The sequence below is a fragment of the Larus michahellis genome, chromosome 8 (assembly GCF_964199755.1).
Source record: "Larus michahellis chromosome 8, bLarMic1.1, whole genome shotgun sequence".
Classification (NCBI taxonomy): Eukaryota; Metazoa; Chordata; class Aves; order Charadriiformes; family Laridae; genus Larus; species Larus michahellis.
Window position 1 is genome coordinate 33,361,310 of NC_133903.1, and position 21,380 is coordinate 33,382,689.

At 35.3% G+C, this 21,380-nt stretch overlaps 1 protein-coding gene across 5 annotated transcripts in view; it reads left to right on the forward strand.

Annotated features, from left to right (window-relative positions):
- CAMSAP2 (calmodulin regulated spectrin associated protein family member 2) overlaps window positions 1-21,380 on the forward strand; it is a 92,201-nt gene that overhangs the window by 42,522 nt on the left and 28,299 nt on the right. For 3 of the 5 annotated variants that reach the window (XM_074599410.1, XM_074599411.1, XM_074599413.1), the window contains 5 exons: window positions 4,563-4,724; window positions 5,410-5,493; window positions 12,009-12,041; window positions 16,128-16,269; window positions 19,471-19,610. In XM_074599410.1, the coding sequence (XP_074455511.1) occupies window positions 4,563-4,724; window positions 5,410-5,493; window positions 12,009-12,041; window positions 16,128-16,269; window positions 19,471-19,610 (561 nt within the window). The remainder of the gene's footprint in view (window positions 1-4,562; window positions 4,725-5,409; window positions 5,494-12,008; window positions 12,042-16,127; window positions 16,270-19,470; window positions 19,611-21,380) is intronic. The other 2 variants (XM_074599412.1, XM_074599414.1) reach the window with 1 other exon arrangement.

Sequence of the window (21,380 nt, forward strand, 5' to 3'; positions counted from 1 at the left end):
GGCAGGCCAAAAGAGAACTCCTGACTTGAATATCTTTTAATGGAATATGAGAAAAATCCTTAATAGTTAGGTAATAATATAAGAGCTCTTGATAATATGTGGTATTTATCCACAACTATCTGTGTGCACAGTATCATATGCACCTTTTGCTTACTATACTTTTTAATAAAGTTGTTTGTCGCTTGGAGGTGGAGCAAGCTCTGTAATCAAAGATCAGGCAGACAGAGAAGGCATTAGCAGTCTTGCTCAGAATAATTTTTCTTCTACAGTTCAGTAAGCTGCTTACTGAACTATTCAGCAGGAGAAAAGAAAGCTGCGGAACCTACATTACAGGTCAGAAACTAACTAGTAATTACATGAGATTGTAAAGATTACTGAGTTAAAACTCTTGTGTTCAGTGCAGGGTATAGCTGGGAAAGACAAAACCATGTTTGTGTCTTAGAAAATAAAATACCTCTGACAATCCAGCATTTTGTATGATTTTTTTTTAATATTTTGTAATGTGCCATGTGAGACTTTAGTACTCTGCATCGATGTAGTGAAATGATCAAAGAATGAAAAGATTTTTTTGAATTGGCTTAAACCAAATTTCTGCTTAAAAAAGTTTTGTGATAAAAGTGTATTACTTTCTGTGTTATTCACTGCTGCGGTGTTGATCTTGATTTATTTTTTTTTAAAGATATTTCTCCAGTGGTTTTGTATTCTACTCCATAACTTAAAATCGTACTGATTTTTTTTTTTTTTTTATTTCTCTAAAAAATGAATTTTTTTTCAAAATCATGTGTCCTTACCCAAATATGCCTTGCTACAGTTCTGGATGTGGGAGGTATGTGACAGCGTGAAATCCTGCCTGTCTCTCTTTTTTTTTTTTTTTTTTTTTTTTTTTTTAATGCTACATGTCAGAATGCTGACATCTTGGAGGAAATAGCAGCATTTAGAATACCATCTTGGTAGCAGTCATCAGCAGCTGCTGGGGAGTTCCTTTGAGCATTGTATTAGAGGCTTGTCCAGAGGAAGAAGACATTGCAGAGCAGCTGATCCTAGTTTCTGCCCAGCTCAGAGTGGTATCTGTATTACTCCACCACCCCCAATACGAAAGGTTGCTTCCTTGTGTCATAATTGCAGATCTGACGAGTAAAAGTGACCTCTCCTGCTTGCATTTTTAGCTGTACGTAACATGTGCTGTTCAGTGAGAGATGTACAAAAAATAGAACTTTATTTACTATCAGTATAACTCTTTAAAAACTGTTCTTTTGGAGAACTTCAGCAGCTATGCTGATAAACCCTGTATTTGGAACAGTAGGATACTATTTTTGTAGTGCAGTTTTTAATTTAGTCTTTCTTGTTGAGCATAGTGAATTAAAAGATGTAAAAGAATGCAGATTGTCTGAGTCTTTGCAGAGTAAGTGGAAGAAAACCAGTAGAGCTGTATCTGGAATTAAAGAGTCTTCTCTTTCTGTACCTCCTTTTTTAAAAACAAACAAACAACTATTTTAGGTATAAGTTATCTTACATGCTTATCCATAGATGTTTGTTTTTTTAAATATTTTTATTAGTAAATAAATTATTTGTAAAATAAAGTTCTCTTCTGGTAACTGGGAAAATAGCAATTTTGTACTTTGTTTCTTAGGATAATAGCTGCAAGCTGACTCAAATTCTTCTTTTTATTATTTACCATTTAAAAAAAAAATCTCCTTTTGAGCATCCTGCCTGGATTATGAAGAAAATAATTTGGAGTCACTTTTGACACTCCAAAGACGCTTGTGTTTGATAGCTTATATAAAATAAAGGGTTGTGACATGGATCCAGTCAATGCGAGTAAAAGTTTACTACCCCTAGTTTTGATAGTACAGAGTATTATCTAAAGTCATCCCTTTCATTGTTCCCTCTGTTTGCTTAAGTAGTTTGCAGTTCATTAATAATTTGCTAGAAACATTGAAAATGTGACTCAGGGAGATAGTTGTAAATAATTTAATTTTCTTAATGTATTTATAATGTATTAGCAGTTTCAGTGGCTTTCTCGCTCCATTGGCAATCCACTTTATAGGCACGATCAAGTTCTAGAGACAAAAGGGTGATCCAGCATGGGAGGTGAAGGCGAGTAAATGCCTTCTGGGAGGGAATTACTCTGGAAGTGATTGCTTTTCTTGCAGGCCGGTCTCAGAGCACAGGCACAGTAGCCAGTGAACTAGTCGTGGATCAAGGATTGGGAAGGAAGATTCTGCTTCTGAACCTGCTTGGAGCTTCCTTGGTTTTCAGACCTCAACTGGAAGGCTGTGTCCACCCTGCAGGCGGGGGATGAAAAAAATCCTGTTGTGCAGCAGGCAGTCCCAGCGGTTCTGGGTCACCGCAGAGGACTCTTAGCACATCTCTAGCAGTGGCACTCCATACGAGGCCACTCTTATGTCTGGCTGGGAAACGCATTTTGTGCACTACCTCCTCTTGAAAAGCAAATACAGCATCATTTTCTTGCTATTTTACTATCTGGGTTTTTTCTTTTTTTTTTTTTTTTTTCCTGGAGAGGTTCTGGAAATGGCATGTTTTAACCCAGGTGCTATTCAGACTAGGCAGCAAAGATACAGCAAGGAAAGACTGTTAGAGCTGTGACACCTGGATCCAAGTCTTCCCTTCTTTCTTCTGTTTTACACTTGCTAAACTACCCTTCTGCGATCTGAGCTGGAAACTCCTGCAGAGCTGCATGGGTTCATATGCCTGACCAGGGCTCTGCAATCCGTCACAAGGTTTTGGGAGTTTACTAGTAGTTAATGTGATACTCTATGTCAGCTCCTCCTCTGCACTGCATTGCTGGCCCAACAGAGGAGTGACTCTTGCGTATCTATGCATAGAATTGCCATATTTCACACTGGAGTGCAGGTTCCTCAGGAGACTGGTTATGGGCAATACCCTCTGTCTTTTCCTTCTTAATTACTGCATGGTAAGAATTCCCCAGCTCTTTCCTTCATTTGCACCTAAGAGTTTGTATCAGTAGTTGTCCACTAAAGGTCTGTAAATAAATTGCTAAGGCAGATGAATATGGTGAAAAGAGTTAGTATTCTGAGTGAGTCGGTCAATGTTGGCAGGGATGAAGAGGCGCAGGTTCCCAGCCTAGTGGCACTACTTGTGCTAGGAGCATGGATGGAGCGTCGGGCAGACAGGAGGCCCTCTGTTCACATCCAGGGTCTGAGAGAATAAGCTTGTCCCAGGAAGGATGGCTGTCAGGAACAGTTTTGTGACTGTCTTTAGTAGATAAAGTTAATACAGTTTGCCTTTTTTTGTCAAAGCAATCAACTTAACTGCATTTTTTAAAAAAGGTATGTGCTGCTGCGTGCTTCTGAGATCAGCATCATCACTTTTGTCAGCAACACAAACACTAAGGGCAGCACAAAGTCTGCATCTGTTCATCTTTTTCCTGCTGGGAGTTCTGGGATAAATGATGTGCACATACTACCTTACCGATAATGATTAGAAAGCATATTGCTGTGTGAGTCATGTTGCTCATTGCTGTTGCCATGGCTGTTATAGCTACCTTGGAGATGTTCATATGAATATTATTTTTTTTTATAGAATTGAAGTGATGGTGTTAACAAGTGTTTGGGATCTTTGGCTGCATCGTGAGCTGTGTTTAAAGGCAATGTTTTTAAAAATACAGTGTTTGGAAATTGCTCTGGTTCATGGGAAATGTTGCTTAATACTTAGAAAGCTGTTGCTGTTCTTCTTATCATGAAGCAGAAACGAATCTGTTTAGCTGTAGGCACTGCCTCTACAAACTGCCATCATTTTCTTATTCAGTTGCAAGAATCTAGTGTAAATCCTGGTTGTCATCCTCTTGTTGTGGTTGGTGGGGGGAGGGGGCTGGTTTGTTTGTTGTTAATTATTACAAACTGTGAAATAGCCATTTCAATACATAACCACACCAGGAGAAACATACTTCCTCTTTTAACAGAAGCTATACTTCATTTATCAGTAAGCTTATTTTAAACCTAGTTGTGCTTATATATCTATTGGGTTTTAATTTAAGGCTAGTATAGTTGTGTCTTCTTCCTGGTATATGACTTTAAAAATAGATAAACTTCCACTTACTAGTGCAGCATTTTCATGGTGATGAAGGTTGTTTACCAGGCAGGCTCAGCTTTTATTTCCAGTACAAATAACATTGATCAGGCAGGGGTTTTTGTTTTCGCCAGAGCGACAAATTTAAAAGATCTCTGTAGCTCTGTTAAAAGTGATACAATGTTTGAATCATTGAAATTGCTTTTTCTTTCCATTTCCAGTTCCTGATTTTTGGTGTTAATTTTGTTACACAAGTTATTTTAATTTGAAATAAGGATTTTTTTAAGTAGTATCCCTGTGCTTTGTATTGTGTTCTCAAATCTGTTGTGTGTTTGTCTTCATTTGTCTTTCATTCAAAAACTGACAACCAGACAGAAAACTTGTGGCATTTACAATTTTGGTCTTAGCATGTATGTGGCTATGTTCAGAAATGATACGTAAGAATGTGATTTTTTTTTTTAATGTATTTATTTATTTGCAATCTGATTTGGTATTGCTGCTTTTCTTTGTAGAGTGCTCACTTGGCCATGATCGATACTCTTATGATGGCATATACTGTAGAGATGGTCAGCGTTGAGAAAGTGATTGCGTGCACTCAGCAGTATTCGTCCTTCTTCCAAGCTACAGATCTACCTTATGACATTGAGGATGCTGTTATGTACTGGATAAACAAGGTATGAGTACTGGAAAAGCAAGCTGGGGTTGTCTTTGTACTCCATGTGATTCGATTAGAGATAAGTGGGTAAGATATATATGTATGTAGGTATATCAAGACTGGGTCTGATACAGGCTATTCCTTAATCTGCTGTGTTTGGATAATAAAAAGCAAAGTTTGCGGGGAAAAAAATTAAAACATGTCATACGAACCAAATAAATGGGAAGTCTAAATAAAATACTATAATATACATTACATATGACATCTTAGCAGTCACTATCATATTGAGATCCCATGATGGATGTTCGAGGATCTCTTTTCGGCTTTTTAAGAGTTGTCGTCTTATTGTGGGATTTATCATGATTTAAAAACAAGGTATTCTGTTTGTATTTGAACACATTTTGCTTGAAGTGATCTGCCTTCACTGCGTAATCAAATCAAGTAACAAGGATACACTAGTAATCAAATGTGGTAGAGCATAGTAAGGAGCAAGTTAGTTTGTACAATGTAAAACTAACAACTAGTGACCCCAGGCTGCATCTGAAGCTGACATTTGCTGATTATGCTTCAGGGCTATAGTCTGAAATATTTGTTTAGTCTTTTCAGTTAGCTAGGTGGTAGGGATTTATAGACCTTTTGAAAACTTCTAATTTCCATTACTTGTTTCTTGGAACAGACCATTGAATAAACTATTTCGTCTCTAGGTAAATGAACATTTGAAAGACATAATGGAACAGGAACAAAAACTAAAAGACCATCACAGTGGAGAATCTGCAGGAGGTCAAAAGGTAGGTGTAGGAGTTAAAATATTTTTAAACAAGAATAAGCATTTATCTGTAAACAAAAAATACTTGCACGCAGTATGTATAGGTGAAGATTCATTTGCAGACGTTGAACTTTGAACTGCTTGTTAAAGAAAGCAAATGTTTAGTATTCAGTCATTTTGTTATTAGTTTTATCATTTCCTTGAAAATACCCATTTAAATTTAACACTAATAAAGTTGCACTTTGTATTCCCCCTTGTCCTTTTGACAAATAAATCTTTGATAGCAGGGAAACATATGTTATGTTAATCCTGAGAAACTTATTAAGACTAATGAATACTTTCGAATTAATTAAAACTGTAGTCAGATCTGATATGAAAAAGACCACCACATTTTTATTCATGATTTTTAATATTTTTTCCTTGTGAACTGCATGTATTTCAAAACAGAAATCTGTATGTGGCATTATGGGAAGCATTGGTCTGGCTATAATCTGTAATACTGGTTGATGGCAGGTTTTATTATGTATACAATAAAAACAGATTATGCTTGTTCCCTTTCCTAACAGGATTTTTTTTCTTTCATCTGCGGAGCACAGTTAATTAAATAGCATTATACCCATCAAAATACGCAAGGATAGCTTACAGTTCCACAGTATGTAAAATTGCTTGCTTCAGAATCAGATCATTTATCCTATTGTGATATAGTTATTGTTGGAGAGTTGGTAATCAGTTTGAACATCCTTTGGTATAATCCTTCACTTGAATGCAGAACAGATTTCCTAGCTACTGCAAGGCTGTAATCCTAGTTCCTGTCCCGGTCTGTTTTCACATAAGCAGCTATCTCCTTTACAGTGCTACTCTGAAGGAGTTGTGGCTTACCTGGCTAGATTAAAAGTTCAGCTTCAAAAAGCATGAATGCAATGAATGTCCTCGCACTTGTGGAGTTTTCTTATTAAATATAAGGAATGATAAAGGCTAATTAGCATGTGACTCAACAAAAGAAAACGGTATTATTTACAATAGTAGTGTGACCCTGATGCATATATCCTGGTATGGAAAATAATCTGTGTTCAGTAGCGATAATGGCATAGAAATCTAGAGAATAAGATGTCCCTGACAAGTTCATTTTTCAAATTTAGATAAAATAAATGGGGGACGAGGAGATAACCTATGATCCTCTGTCCTCTAGTGTTTTTTCTTTTTCCTGAAAATAATAGTAGGAAGTTTTGTGTGTGTTTTAGGTCATGTTGAAAGATGAGAATAATTTTTAAAATCCGAAGTGTATGAGAGCCTTAATATATGGTAAACAGAGATATATCAAAGAGAATATTATTATCAGAGCAATGCCATAAATTACAAACACATTATCTGTGTTTGTAAAAATTCAGTAATTTTTATTTTCACTTATAGTTTGCATTTTATATTAGGAATAGCAAGATAAAATTTTTAGTTTGTAATTTACCTTTAACGTCAGCATTTTGAATCAACCATTGAAAGACTCGTACAGTCTGTAACTCTGATCCCATAAACGGACCCAGTGGAATAAAACAGTTACATAAAAATGGTGTATGCGTTTGTGGCGCTTTGCATATGAATTGTGAATCAGTAACACAATCAGAGCCCTCTTCTGTTTGCCAATGTACAAATGCATTTGCAAAATAGCAAAATCATGCTACAGTTGCCATACCATGAAAAAAAATGTAATTAAGGCCTTCTTTTCTATCCACTGAATTTTACATACGATTGTCCCAGGTACTCATTTTGTTATTTGCTTCAGTGTGGGATTCAGCTACATAAATTACATTGTCAAGTAAGGTATTCCATGCTGGGGAGTTGTATTAGCACAGTGCTATTAGCTAAAATCTCAGCATGGGCAAAACCTCAGTCTCTTGCTGACCCCTAAATGTCTCTTCCGACAGTAAATTTATTGTGGATTATGGTGTTTGGGTTTTCTTGTTTTGTTTTTAAAAGGGCTGTTAGAAGTTAGCTGTCCTTCACATGAGAAGGACATGAGAAATGTACATGAGAAAAATTAGGATAAAATTACTTGCCTAATGAGGCAAAATACCATTTGTATATTAAGGTTTCAGTGAATACAATGATAAAATGGATAAAATTGCTTCTGGAAAATGTCTAGAATACGAAATATTCAGTCAAATCTATTTTGAAGTATTTAAGGCAGTTGAATTACTGAATTTTTTATTTTGCATGCAGGAGGACAGCAACAAATTTTCAACTCATTGAGATTATTTAACTCCAGGTTTTCTTTGAGGAAAAAAAGTCTAATTCAACTGATGGCTAATTTACTATTCTGAAATCTCAGCCATTCTTTTTGTCACATGCCTAGCAGTATTTCCCAAATTTCCACTTACTTTTGCTAACGCTAATGGTGATAGCACACGTGCAAGCATCTGAGATTTAGTAACACATTAAATGCCATAACTAAAACCTGTATTTCTTAACCGTGGATCATACTGAAAGCTATCTTTCCAAAGAAAACTATAATGCAGATCCATTGGATAGATCAGTTGCATCAAATCAAGTTGCTCAAAGTTTCTGAACAACAGTTTCTGTTAAATTATGATGTAGCTCCTGTCAGGCATCTCCTAGTATTTATTCCCAGATATCCAGGTGTCTTACCTGATTATCTGTCTCCATATTATATCAGTCCGGGTATTTCTCTTTTTATAGCACAGAATCAGTGACATGTCCTGTTACTTTATGGCACTGACTCGACTTTGTATATCTCAGCTGTGAAATAACTGTAGCTAAACTCCTATACCAGGTTTGCGTGTTGCTGAAACATGAACATAATTTTTTATCTGAATACTAATTAGAGTGATTTTCTCTTTTTTTTTGTGTGTCATTTCGTACTATGTCTGGGTTTAGTTATTAGTATCAGTAGATTTTCTTAAAAAAGGTGGGGGGATTGAATTCTGCCTTTGTCTTAACTAAAGCAATATTATTACATGGTTTTCCACTTTTATGGAAAAATTAAGTTACACTTCTATATATTTATTAAGTGTAGCATTTTCTGTGCTCATATTACAGTTGTAGCTTAATTCTCAGTATCTAAATTCAGTTGTTTTATTTTCTGTGATACTTTTAAACTCCAAACTGCTGCTTTTGTTTGTATTTTAAAACTTAGCATGAAGGGGAACTGGAACATATCATTCTGTCTCTTTTCTGTCTTCCACCATCCTTTTCAGACTGGGGCTCTGTTTTGTAATTTAGGTTCTCTACGTTACCAGCACAGTTACCAGTTCAAAAGGTGATGATTCCATTCTAAAACTTAAGAAACTTTTCAGTCTCCCTCCTGCTTTAGCCATATACCTTTGGATATTTAAGTTTCAAAGATTCTAAGGTGTGGTCAGGTTTTAAACCTGAACTAAATTTAAATTAAGAATACCTCTTTTGCTGATGTAGAGAGTTGGCCAAACAAACATGGGAAGAATAGATTCTTTTGGCCAAGAAGCAGCAAAGTTATTTACCTAAAAGGTGAAACAAAGTTAATGAGCAGACTTTTTAATTATTTTATAATTTCCTATTGTGATAAGTTCATAAATTTATTGGTTGTGAAAAATAATTTCAACATAATCCTCAAGCCTGCCAAATCAGTGCCTTACTATTTTGTTACTAATCTGCAGTGAATCTTTTTGCAATAAATAGTAAATCTCTACATTTCTAAAAATTGTAAGTGTCATATACACAGATTAATAAATAATATAACTGATAAGATATACCTGTTTTCTGTTTCTGGATAAAAGCAGATTATGAGATTGCTTTTGTTTTCCTTCACTTTCTTCTGCTGCTAGCTTCCTGTAGAAGATGAGAGGGGAAGGAGTTTGTATGATTTTTAGTTCCAGGTAGTCCTCTGTGGATCTTGATCAGCCAGTGATTTGTGGTAACCTCGTCTTGTTCTGGTAGAGTCTCTGCATCTTCTTTCAGAATTAGGATTTCAAGTTTTGTAGTGAATAGCTTTGGTTTTCAGGCTTCCGTTGAATAATACGTAGTGAATGTATGGTTGCACTGATTAAACTACTGATTTTCAATTTAGTCGAAGCTTTCTCAAAAACCTGTTATTTTTCCATCTGCTTTTGTGATTTAGACTGAATCAGTCGTAACAGATTTACGCTGAATCAATGCAAATCCTATGAGAGAAACAAATGTAAGAGTACTCATCCAAAGACCTGACTTCTTTAAATGGTTTTTGTTTTTTTTTTAAATTAGTTTAAACAGTGCAACTTTTTGTGTGGAGGTAAAACACTAACACCATAGTTCCACTTTCAATTCAGTGTGTCATAGATCCCCACTGCTAGCAAAAGCTAACCTGTCACGAAGAAAAATTTGCAGCAGGATCAGCTTCTTGATCCAATTAATGCAATTAATGCACAGCTGCATGAACACAAATGATGATGCAAGGAAAACAGCAGAAACAAGTATTTAATGAAGGGCATGACTGTCAAACCCTATGATGATTTTTATATTGAGTTAAATTTATCACAGTCATGTTTAAAACTTTTTGTTAGGGGGGATTAAGTCTTTACAATCTTCTTGTAAAACTGTAAGGCTTCAACCTGAGGGACTGTTTTGTTCTTTGGTGGGTTTTTTGTTTTGTTTTGTTCTGTTATTATTTGGTTTTATGTTTTTTAAATATTGGGAGAAGTCAGTTAGGATTCTCTACTCAGTTTGTTTTATAGTGACCAATTTTTTTTTTAATAAGTTACAGGGGAAAAAAGTTTATTTCTGTTGATATAAAGCACCAATTCAACAGACATTTGAATTCCCATTATGTTGTCCAAGAGACTTCAGCTTTACTTTGTCTCTTTTAAGTGCCTTTATAAAGTGTATATTTATAAATCTTATAGTCTGTTTGAATTCAAACTTGATTATTTTCAGTCTCTTAAAGCATATTCAGAGTAATCTCAACCACAGTTTCAGCCAAGTGGACAAATAAAAATATATATTGGATTGCTAGTTTTGAGTTCAGTTCGTGCTGTAACAGAGAGCTAGCCTTTGGAAATCAAACAAATGTGTGCTTTTTTCCAAAGAGTAATTCTTTAACCTATCATTAAATAGTTATTGATGGACCTTTTGAGTCCAAGTCTGAAATACACTTCACCTTGATAAATCAAATATGTTCCTATTAGTGTTAAGTAGAACAGTAGTCAGCCTAGGTCTGATCTCAGTCCATTTACCTAAAAACTTGGTCTGTAATATGGTTTAGAATTTCCGATTGCAGTTGAAAATTAAGATAATTTGGTTTTGAATTCATGCGCTTTTCCATACGTTGACTGTATTTCAGTGTGGTGAAGAGAAACTGAACCGTTTGGACAGTGCTTTAGTTGGGTGTGACTGAAACATCTAGAGCCACACATGAACATACATCTTGTAGTTCACGTCTTATAAGTGGCTTTGTGATTCTCCACTGTAACAGTTCAGTTAAATGGAGGAGAAGAATGTTGAGAATAGTCATGTAACTAATGCACACCCTTTTGTGTACAATAGCTTTTTTACGTAAAAGCTTTGTTTCATTACTACAGTTATTTTAAGGGTTTTAGAGCAGTGCAGTATTTTAATAATAACGCTTTCCTGCACTTTGGTAACTGGTTTGAATTTTTTTTTCAAATTTCTACAATGAAATCAATAGTGGTGAAGTTTTCTGTGTGTATTTATAATACTGCTATGTGATTATTTTCTTTCCTTAATAGTATGAGTATTATGCCAGACTAATGTACAGAGTTACAGAAAAATTCATTGACTTCAGTGTGTTTAGGATTAAGCTTGTACGTCAAATTTTATATTTGTAAAACTTTTTCTTTATAATTTGGTGTCGTATTTTTTTATCACATATGAGTTTAGAATTGTATCAACTCTGATCATTTCTCTGCCAGTAGCCAAAACTGCATCTACATTTCAGGTCATTGCACATCATGCAGCTGATGCTAATGTGATTTGTCATTGCAAAGATATAACTGCCTGCACCTCTTGTTGTTCTGAAAACTTGTCATAGGATAGTTTAAAAATATTGTTAAATGTTATAAACATAACTGTTTGGCTTGAAGTAACTAATGCAAACTTCACTGCAATTGGTTATACTGTACTACAGTGTGTTTATACCTTTTTTCATTGCTTTAGCTTCCCTGCTTACCCATGTGTGCTGCTGGAGTTCATTTTGATACTTGTGATACCATGACTTCAAGTCTCAAATGAATTCTTCAGTCAGATTGCAGATGTAGGGTACAATTAGATGTGTGAAAGCATTAAATAAAACTGCATTGATCTGACAATCTTACCTGTTCACATGGGAAAATTATAATGTTGATCTACAAAGACTGCAGACATATTTCTCCAGTGTTATTTCTGCTAATTAGCTCAATATGCAGAGGTTACAGTGCACTAATGCTTACCATTAAATTATAATTCACTGTTATACAAAACTGAGAATGTTAATGTAATTTATGACATCTGATAAATTGTTCCTTTTTTTTCTTTGCTTTTTGCTTTTACTCTTTTTTCCTACTGCTTCCTCTGAAGTCTCCTACCAAATGGTTTTGGAAACTGGTTCCTGTAAGTTTGCGCAACTGCTTCACTTTGATCAACTAGCTTATTTTGGGAATGGCTTTGTCCATGTCATGCTGGTCTAATCATTCATTTCATTTATCTCTACAAGATAATTGTATAAGAGATTGCTCTGCAAAGGTGTGCACAATACAGAACCTTGTTTTGCAAGGTAATCTGTGCAAAATAAATGTAAGATATGATGCTGGATAAGGAATTACTTTTCAAGAAGTCAAGTTCTCTATGGGTTTGAATAAGGCAGTGCTACCTGTTATTAACTAATGTCAAATGATCAGGTTTTTTGCAAACTATTTCTTCGTAGGCTTACAGTAAACATATGTTATTTGATGTTGACTCTCTTTTTAAAAGAGACTTGCAGAAATAGCTTTTGATTGTTGATGCTACATGGAATCTGAAATTCTCTGATTTAACAATATGCAATCATTTGTCGAGAATTCCCTAATTTTTCAGCTGATTTAAGACTGCTGTTAATCCCTCCCCACACAAAGTAACCCAAAGCAGTCTACCTTTAGTGAGACTATAACGTCACTAAAAACAATAAAAAGTAACTGTTTGGGTCTGCAATAAAGTTTGTTTTGTCTGTGCTGTGTCACCTTGGGATTTTCATTAACTTTCCTCTAGTAATTCACTCCTGAAATGCATTCAGATTGTTTATTCTACAACAGGTTTGTCTGGGAACAAAATAGTCATCTGGTTAGGTATATGCAGAACTGCATACTTCTGGTCTGAATTCCAAGGAACTAATTGTGGTCTGTCTTTGATTTAAGGATTACCAAATAACTGATCTAGCAGTCCCTCGGGTATTTGTTGTCATAACTAGTAAAAGATTGTTCATACGTTGCAAACAGAATTAAAAATAACAAGGCAGTTGCATGTAAGTAACAACAGAAATTATTTGGTATCTGGAAAGACAGTTTAAAAGTACTGTCTTCAGCAGACTAATCAGTATTTAAATTCATAACAGTTTATGCTAGATGGGCAATTTTTCTATAATGCTCTTTATTACAGTTGTGACACTGCTCTTCACAGTATAGTCCTTTAATTTTGTTTTGAAATTAAGATAGCATAATTCAAAGGAGGAAATAATGGAAAAAAAAAGGACTGTCTGTGATCAGAAATTTAAGCGCACTTTAATTTTTTTTGTCTCATTTCTACAAAATAAGATGGCTACTTCAAACCAGATTCAGAAGATGATTTTGTTCTATTTTTGCCTAAGGTGTTAGTTTACTAAAGATTCTCTTCCATTGCATAGAAATTATATTCAAATCTAAAATATTCAATCTGTTGTAAGCCTAACTCCAATTTGTCTGACAGTTGTCCATAAACAACTTGACCTAGTGGTATTTATGTTACTTTGAGCTTATTAGTTTAGTAGAGATACAGTTGAAACCCGAGTGCTACTGATAATACAGAAGGAAGGCAGTGGCTCAGCCTGCTCTGACAGTTCAAACCAGTTTTTGCATCTCCTTCCTTACATAGAGCAAGTGTTTCACAGTGAGATAGATATTCCTGAGCATACAGGCAGCTGAAAACTTACTCGGAGAAGTCAGTTCATAACATGTTATCTGCTATATGGTAAATGCGTAAGAGCATTCATTATTAGTGATTAACTCAGAATACAGATGAGCACTTACGACAGAGTAGCTGGTGTGCTGTTGGTTCGTCTTTAGCTGACCGTGTTTATATGAGAGTGCCTTGACTATACCTAGACTTGTTTAAGTGGAATAAGCTCAAAGATGCTAAATCAGGCTGGTTTATGATCTCAGAAACAAGATGCCTGTATTAGCATTTATGTTTAAATTAGCACTAGAGCTTTATAATAAATGTAGGGGGTCATCTTTTGCATTATTGCATCCATATTTATTAGCAGACATTGCAACTGATGAGAAAAGTTTCTTCAAATGGAAGTTTATTAAAAATGCAGTGCAATTACCAGTGTCGTCTTATTTTTCAGTATCACTTCTTTTATCTTTTCAACCAAATTGAAACACGATGCCTTTTATACCCTAATGAACCTACCATACCAGGTTATCTAAGTTTATTTTTCCTGAAGTAATGTGCCTGGCATGCTCTCTACAATGAATTAAGTCGTCTTTCTAGGTCCATTTTAATGGTATGACACAGTTTCCAGCATCTGTGGGCACTGTTCATAAAGCCAGTGAAGGCATCGTTAAAGTGACAGTACACTTTTTCGCAGGATTTACTGTACAAGACCAATCTATTATCAATTTCAAATATTTTTGATGACTTAATTAAAAAGATGGTATTTAAAAGAATATATGTTACACAGGGCTTGTTGGACCGTGATGTTAGAGGCCATATGTAACCTGTATCTTTTATCGTTATTTCATAATTAAATTGCAATATTTTGTAGACTTCCTCCTCAAAATGGCTGAAATTACATGGACATATTAACGTGGTATTTGAAATTTACAGATTTTCATCAGAATGTGTTGTTGGATTGCCACAGAGTGAAAAAGAACAAACTTTCACTGCAAGCATAATTGGCCTATTTCATTAAAAATAGTAGGAAGCATTACTAACGTGGGGAAAGAGCGTTAATAATGCATGAAGCTCTAACACGATTTTGTTTGGTGTTAGTGAATATTTCCCATAGCATGCAAAAATGGCATTTTCATTTTTATACAGCATACTTGACATACAAAGTATGAAATAAAGACTAACTCGTAGGGATTTTTTTTTTAAAATATTAATTGGTTGAAGTATAAGTTCTCTGGGCCAAATACAAGCCCTTTATTTTTCTAGAACTGATGTGACTGCTGTTGCCTGATTAGACTTGTACTTCTTGGGCCAGTTAGAGGACACTGACATTCACTAAAGATAATCCCATCTGATCCTTGACAGAAATCCAGTGACAGTAAGTATAGCCATCAGGGTTAAGCTGTGCTTCCACAAACTTTTTTGCCAGCAAAGCTAGCTTAAACAGTTCCCACCCCACCCAGAAAACCTCCAGCCCTGCCCACTCATTCACTGCAGAAACAAAGGAGGAGAGAGATGTAGCAGGATCAATGGTCTTGCCACCCAGCCCCATCAGCAATTGTTCCAGCACAGCCAGAAGGTGGAGAGTAGGAAACAGGAACACTCAGCTTCAGCTTTGCTGGGAAGAGCAACAGCCACAAGGACTCCTGAGTCCCGCCAGGGAGACTTCCAGTTTAGTGTGTATAGATGAATAAAAATAGCATAAAATTTAAAATTAGCTCAGAAACACTCTTGGCATCGCAAGTAGTTCTATAGCATGAATAGAAAAGTAATCCTGCAATACTGTTTTAGAAATAAGTCTTAGTAAATAATATTAACAAATTAAAATCTTTATCACTTTCTTCCACCTCCATTTGTTTTCCCAGGAAGAAGTGAAAAGAAACTAAGAATGATGAATATAATAAAAAATATATTCCCTGCAGATAGAGGCCATCTTGGTATTCTGAACTAATGAACTCTTTATACTTTGAGTTGTTTTTCAAACTGTTTCCTTTTATAACTGGGCCACTACATAGTCATAACACTTGACCGTTAATGTTTCTCTATGTTTACAACGGCTTATAATGATACGTGCTAGTAATAAAAAGGGAGCTGATCAAATGCAGATTTCCTTGCTTCTGAATTTGTCATTAAGGCAGTTTATACAAATGAGATTTTGGGCAAGATTCTTAGGTGCACTAACTTCACAGAGTCATTTGACATGCCAGTAAACTGAAGTTATACCAGCTGAGGATTTGTCTCATTGTGTTTACATTCTGATTGTATAACAATGAGTGTTGAATGTTAATTAAGGTGTATGATGTTATTTAATTCGGCGTGTTATACAGAGATCATTAAAACTTGGTAGTTTTGAAAGAAAGGCTCAGTATTGCCATTGTAGCTCTTAGATATTATTTATGCCATTCAAAATGGGGCATAACATGAATAGCTTTAAGACATTTAACACTGAGAATATTCAGCTATTTGTTGAACGCTGCTTTTTCACTAACGGAGTGTAAAAGCTGCAGTATGAATCTGTTTCTTCATATGTTTCAGAGCCTTCGTCTCTCTAAATTTCTTCATTCTATATTGTAGGCTCGTTACAGGAAGGAGCAAACATTGCTTAAGCAGCTGCCCTGCATTCCATTGGTGGAGAATCTGCTGAAAGATGGTACAGATGGTTGTGCTCTAGCAGCCCTGATCCACTTCTACTGTCCAGATATCGTTAAACTGGAGGGTATGTCTAACGTGTCTCTTGGCTTGTAAACTTATGTCCGTAAAAGTTGAAATGTCTGTGTTGGATAACTACCTGAAGGAAAGTGCTTAAATATTATATAAACCAGGCATAATTCGAGTGTGGTGGGTTTAATACTAACTTTGTTTAATACTAACATTTAAATAAAATATAAACATACTAAGATACATTATTACAGATCTGACTGTGGCAATACATTTGCCTTTGTGCTGTGAAACTTGAAACCACCTGGAAAAGTCTAATTCTTGAAGCTGCAGAAGTGCTTGCTTGTGGATCTGAGCGGTTATAGATACAAAACATGGAAGAAGTTAGTTAGTCGAGCTCTGCATACCTGCACTGCATGGCAAATAGGTGCTCTGCATTCTGGGCTTTTAGTTCACCTGATAGTTACCTATATAATTTATAAAGTAAACAAAAATATATAGTGTAGAGTGCATTAGTGTCGTGCTGTTCTATAATAGCAGTTGTCTGTGATGGTGAGCAACTTCACTTGTTCTTTTGCTTAGTGGACGGGTTAAAGTCATGTCTTCCTCTTGGCAACGAAGAGGCTCATGTAGTTGTAAAATGTCTTGGCAGCTAACACCCATCATTTTCTGCCTGTGTTCTGGCCATGATACCTTTGATGTCGTGGGAACACTTACACAGAAGCATCCTGAGAAATCTAGGAAAACGAGCAAGGGTATAAAACTTGCTAAGTACTGAAATCTGGAATTCATTTGCACAACCACTTTACAGGAAGCTTCCAGCACAGTAGGCGTTGGAGATGAAAGACACTAAAATGCATGCATTCACCATTCCTCTTCGGCTTGTGAATTTTGAAAAACACAACTTTCAATTTACATAAAAGTTGCAGCCAAATATATACTATTTTATGCAATTAGGGAAGAGTTAAAACTTGGGTAGAGTTGAATGGGGGTTCCTTCTTACTGTTTTAGCATGGCTGAAAATATGGACAGTCCAAAAGATCTTGTATACGTTGTGTGACCACATACGTATTTACCAGCAGAATCCTCCAGCATCTGACTTTGAACGAGACAAGGCATATATCATCTTTGGAACTTTAGCTTTAATGGTCTTGTTAGGTGTCCTGACATCATCTTCCCTAAAGATAAATAAATTTGTGTGTCATTGTCTCAGATGTAAATTCAAAGGTACTCTGAAGCGACTAGAAGCACTTTGACTGACTTTGCCGATCTTCCCTGTATTTAAATATAATTTTTGATGCGTGTTAAATTTCACTGAGATTTAGTTCCATATTGGAACTGAGGAAGGCAGGTAACAAAAAAGCGTATGCAAAAATGCTTCAAAATGCATTAACAAAAAAAGAAAAAAAATTAATCTAGAGTTCTCTGTAGTCTGAAATAGATTGTTTCTTCTCATTAAGACTTCATTTAACTTTCAAATCTAGGTTTTCTTCAAGGAATACAGGACTAGAAAGTGCTTCCTATGTCAGTGAGTCAAGAAATTGGCTATTGTATGAAATTACACAATCCCTTTCATGAATTTACCATGTTCTATTTTAAAACTAGCTCTTTAAAATCTATACTCTTCTTACGCATTGTTGCAGTGCGCCATTTTTCACATGGTTTTAAATCTTGTTCTTGTTTTCTACCTAAATGTGCTTGTAGCTTGTCTTGCATGCCTTTGTTGTTTTTCCAGCAGTGCCCTTTGGCTTGAATAGCTTCTCCTAATCTCAGGTCTACCTTTTTGATATTTTTTCTTTTTCTTGTTTTGCCCAGCTGCTGAACTAAGCCTTTTCAGTCTCCCTGCCTGAAGTAGATTTCCATCGTCATTCTTATCCTCAGTAGTCTTCCTCTGCAGCTAGTCTAGTTTTGGTTCATCTTTCTTGCATATGGATTGTTGTAATTGTACACAGAAATCCAGACAGGCATCTCATTACCGCTTTGTACGGTGCTTCCACGTCACTACTGGAACTAAATTTTCTGATACATTTTAGCATTATGTTAGCTTTTTTTCATAGCTGCGTGATGCCGAAAGGTCATAAACATCTTCACGTTGGCTAATACATGATACCTTCCTACTCTATATCACTTTCAATCAGTGAATCCCATTAGAATTTTATTAGATCCAAATGCATGGCTTCGCATTTTGCACTACTAAATTTAATCCTGTTTTGTGCAGTTTAGTCAAACATTTTTTTTTCCATTGATCATCATCTATGGGGTTGGGATCACGGAATGTGTCTGATTCCCTCAGGATGGGAATCCTTGTCCTGCTAGCATCAAAGTAGATTCTTTATCTGAAGAAACCTTTTATCCTAACCAATTTAAAACTGTTATGCGGAGGTCTGTCATACATTGTTGCTTTAGGAAGAAAATCTGATGTATGCTCTGGAAGTAAATTTAATTTTCTTTTATTCGGTCCTCCTTTTTACAAGGACTGTTTGTTTTTTCTAGGAAGTTATTGCTACTTAATTTTCCAAGAAGCAGACATAAGAAGAGAACAGGAGGTTAGCAGAGGATGAATAGTATTCAGAGAACACTCTATAACTACACTAATCTGTTCACTACTACCACTTCTTTGTCTTTAAATAGCAATTTCAAACAGAGAGTGATAATTCTTATATCAGAGGCTTCAGATCTTTGTAAAGTCTCATATCAAACATCTAAATCCACAAAACCAAATACATAAGACTAAACTGGTGCTGGTTTTGGGGGAAGATTCAGAGTTAATAGCATTAAAATGTACTTGTAGGTCCCTCTGCAAAGGCAAGGAACTAGTATGTATGGAGAACTTTATGAAAAAGCATACATTTCCTACTGCCATTGCTGTATAGAAAATCTAATTGAAAAAATATGTATTAGCAATTAAATATGGTTTTTCGCTATATGGAAATAGCAGGAGTTAGAGCGTAACTTCCATTTTCACAAAGGACAAAGCAGAAAAAAAAATTAACTTCTCAATAGTGAAAAAACACAACTCTGGTTTAGAAAAATGTCTAAAGATATAAAACTGCAGAGATAAAATGTAGGGTTGTCATTTCTTAATTTTCTGAAATAGAAAAAAGCCTCCTGGGGGGGAAAAAAAAAAACCAAAAAACAAACCACTGAAAGATCCAGTCTGAATTTATCTAGAAAATGCTCCAGAATGCAGCAAAGCAAAAAGCACTTTTTTGCAAATCTGTAACTATCTCTAATCTTTGCTTTTGTTCTTCCTTTTTAGATATTTGTTTGAAAGAGACAATGTCTTTGGCTGACAGTCTGTATAATCTACAATTGATTCAAGAATTTTGTCAGGAATACCTTAACCAGTGTTGCCATTTCAGTCTTGAGGATATGCTCTATGCAGCTTCTTCAATAAAGGTAAAAAACAAACAAACAAAACCATAAGAAGGCAAGTAGCACCCACAGGACTGTTTTGCTAATGATATATTTAGTATTTTTTGGTCTGCTCCTAAATGGCTGTATGAACAAGTATGTTGCATCTCTTGTGGTATGGCATGCAACACACAAATTTCAGCAGCATGTAAAACCACCTTCTTCTGGCAGCTAAGTTGTTCTGGTAATTTCAAAGTATTTTAAAAAAAGCACTTGTGAAAGTATCTATAAAAACTTCGATTTTTGTGCAAAACTATTTCACACTTTATCTTCTTTCTTATTGTTAGTTAAAGCATGTAATCTGTGCTATTTCTGTTAAAATGTAATAATGCATTAGTTTTTATTACGACTTTCACGAAAGGACAAAATATTGAAGAGCTGTTTATGGAATTACTACTTACCCTTCTGTGTACACAATATTTTTATCATTTTTAAACTTAAAACTTTTTCACTTCTGTAAAAGTGTGAAGTTCTGAGTTAATTTCATTGAAAAATCTCATGGTTTTATTCCTGGAACACAAGCAGGAACACAATCCCAACAAATACGGTTGTTTAAATAAGCAATTAAGTGTTTTCAGTCATTCTAAGATTCTGCTCTTTTAGAAGAAGGGCAGAAAAAAAAATTTTGCTTATTCTATCATTTTTTAAGCCTGTGTGGAAAGAATAGGAGTAATCAAATTATTTCTTGCCTAATTGTAGCTTTAATTTTTCATTCTTGTGTTTCTCTTAGACTTTCTTCTACATAAAACTTCATTTGCTCAAGATTCTTGTTGGCCTGCCTTTAGGGAATGAAATATTATTTTTATGGAGTCAGCATATCCATTGCAGATGGGGATGTAATTGGTTTCTAAATATCTGGGTCATTTCACTGCTTTTATGATCTTTACAGCAGTCTCACAAGCTGAGTCACAGAGGCCAGAGCCTTGAATACAGCTTTGTTGTCTCCTGTAGGGTTGAACCTGATCCTTTTCAAATAAATAACGAGCTGCCAGGGTGAGTAAGGGCAGTAGGACCAAGCCCCATAAGTCTAGACTACTTAGCTGTTGCTTTTTTATTTTGTGTATGCAAAGTTGCGTAGTGACTGCTTTCAATCAGCTTTTGGTGTTTTTATATTTCAAATGCAGTGATCTACCTACCTACTTGTAAAAACACTGCTGCATTGCAGTCTCTTGCCTGTAGTTTCCCAACATACGGTCCAACAACCATGTTCGGTGATCTTGAGTAGGACTCCTTCAGTGCATTTTGATTGCTTCTCTCTGCTTACAGATCCATGGAATAAATGGAATTCATTATTCTTCAGTTTAATTTGTGACAATAATACCATTTTTTATAGTACTGGTTTGAATTATTTCTCAAGGCAGTATGTGCTATGAAGCTTCAATTTTAAAAAAGTAGCTATATTAAACATTTGGTCAATATCCCAATACATCAGACTTTACACTTCTAAAATGCTAGACTCAGTAATTTTGCTGTTTCTGAACGCTGTTTTTAGAGGGGATTTAGATTTCTTTCAAAGATTCAGAGTATTTCTAGAACTGAGAAGGCCCTTTTGTGATCATGTTTTTACAAGTTGCTGTGGTGTGGATACTTATTTAGATGTAAATGCTACAAAGAAAGGCTGCCAAGTTTTTCTTCTAAAACTTGGCACGGAAACTCTGGCTAGTGCTATAAACTCTGTTTTTCCAGTGTTAAGAATTAATTTGCTTTCAAAATAAATTCACAGTTAAAGGAGCTCTTTCTTAGTTTTCCAGTGCA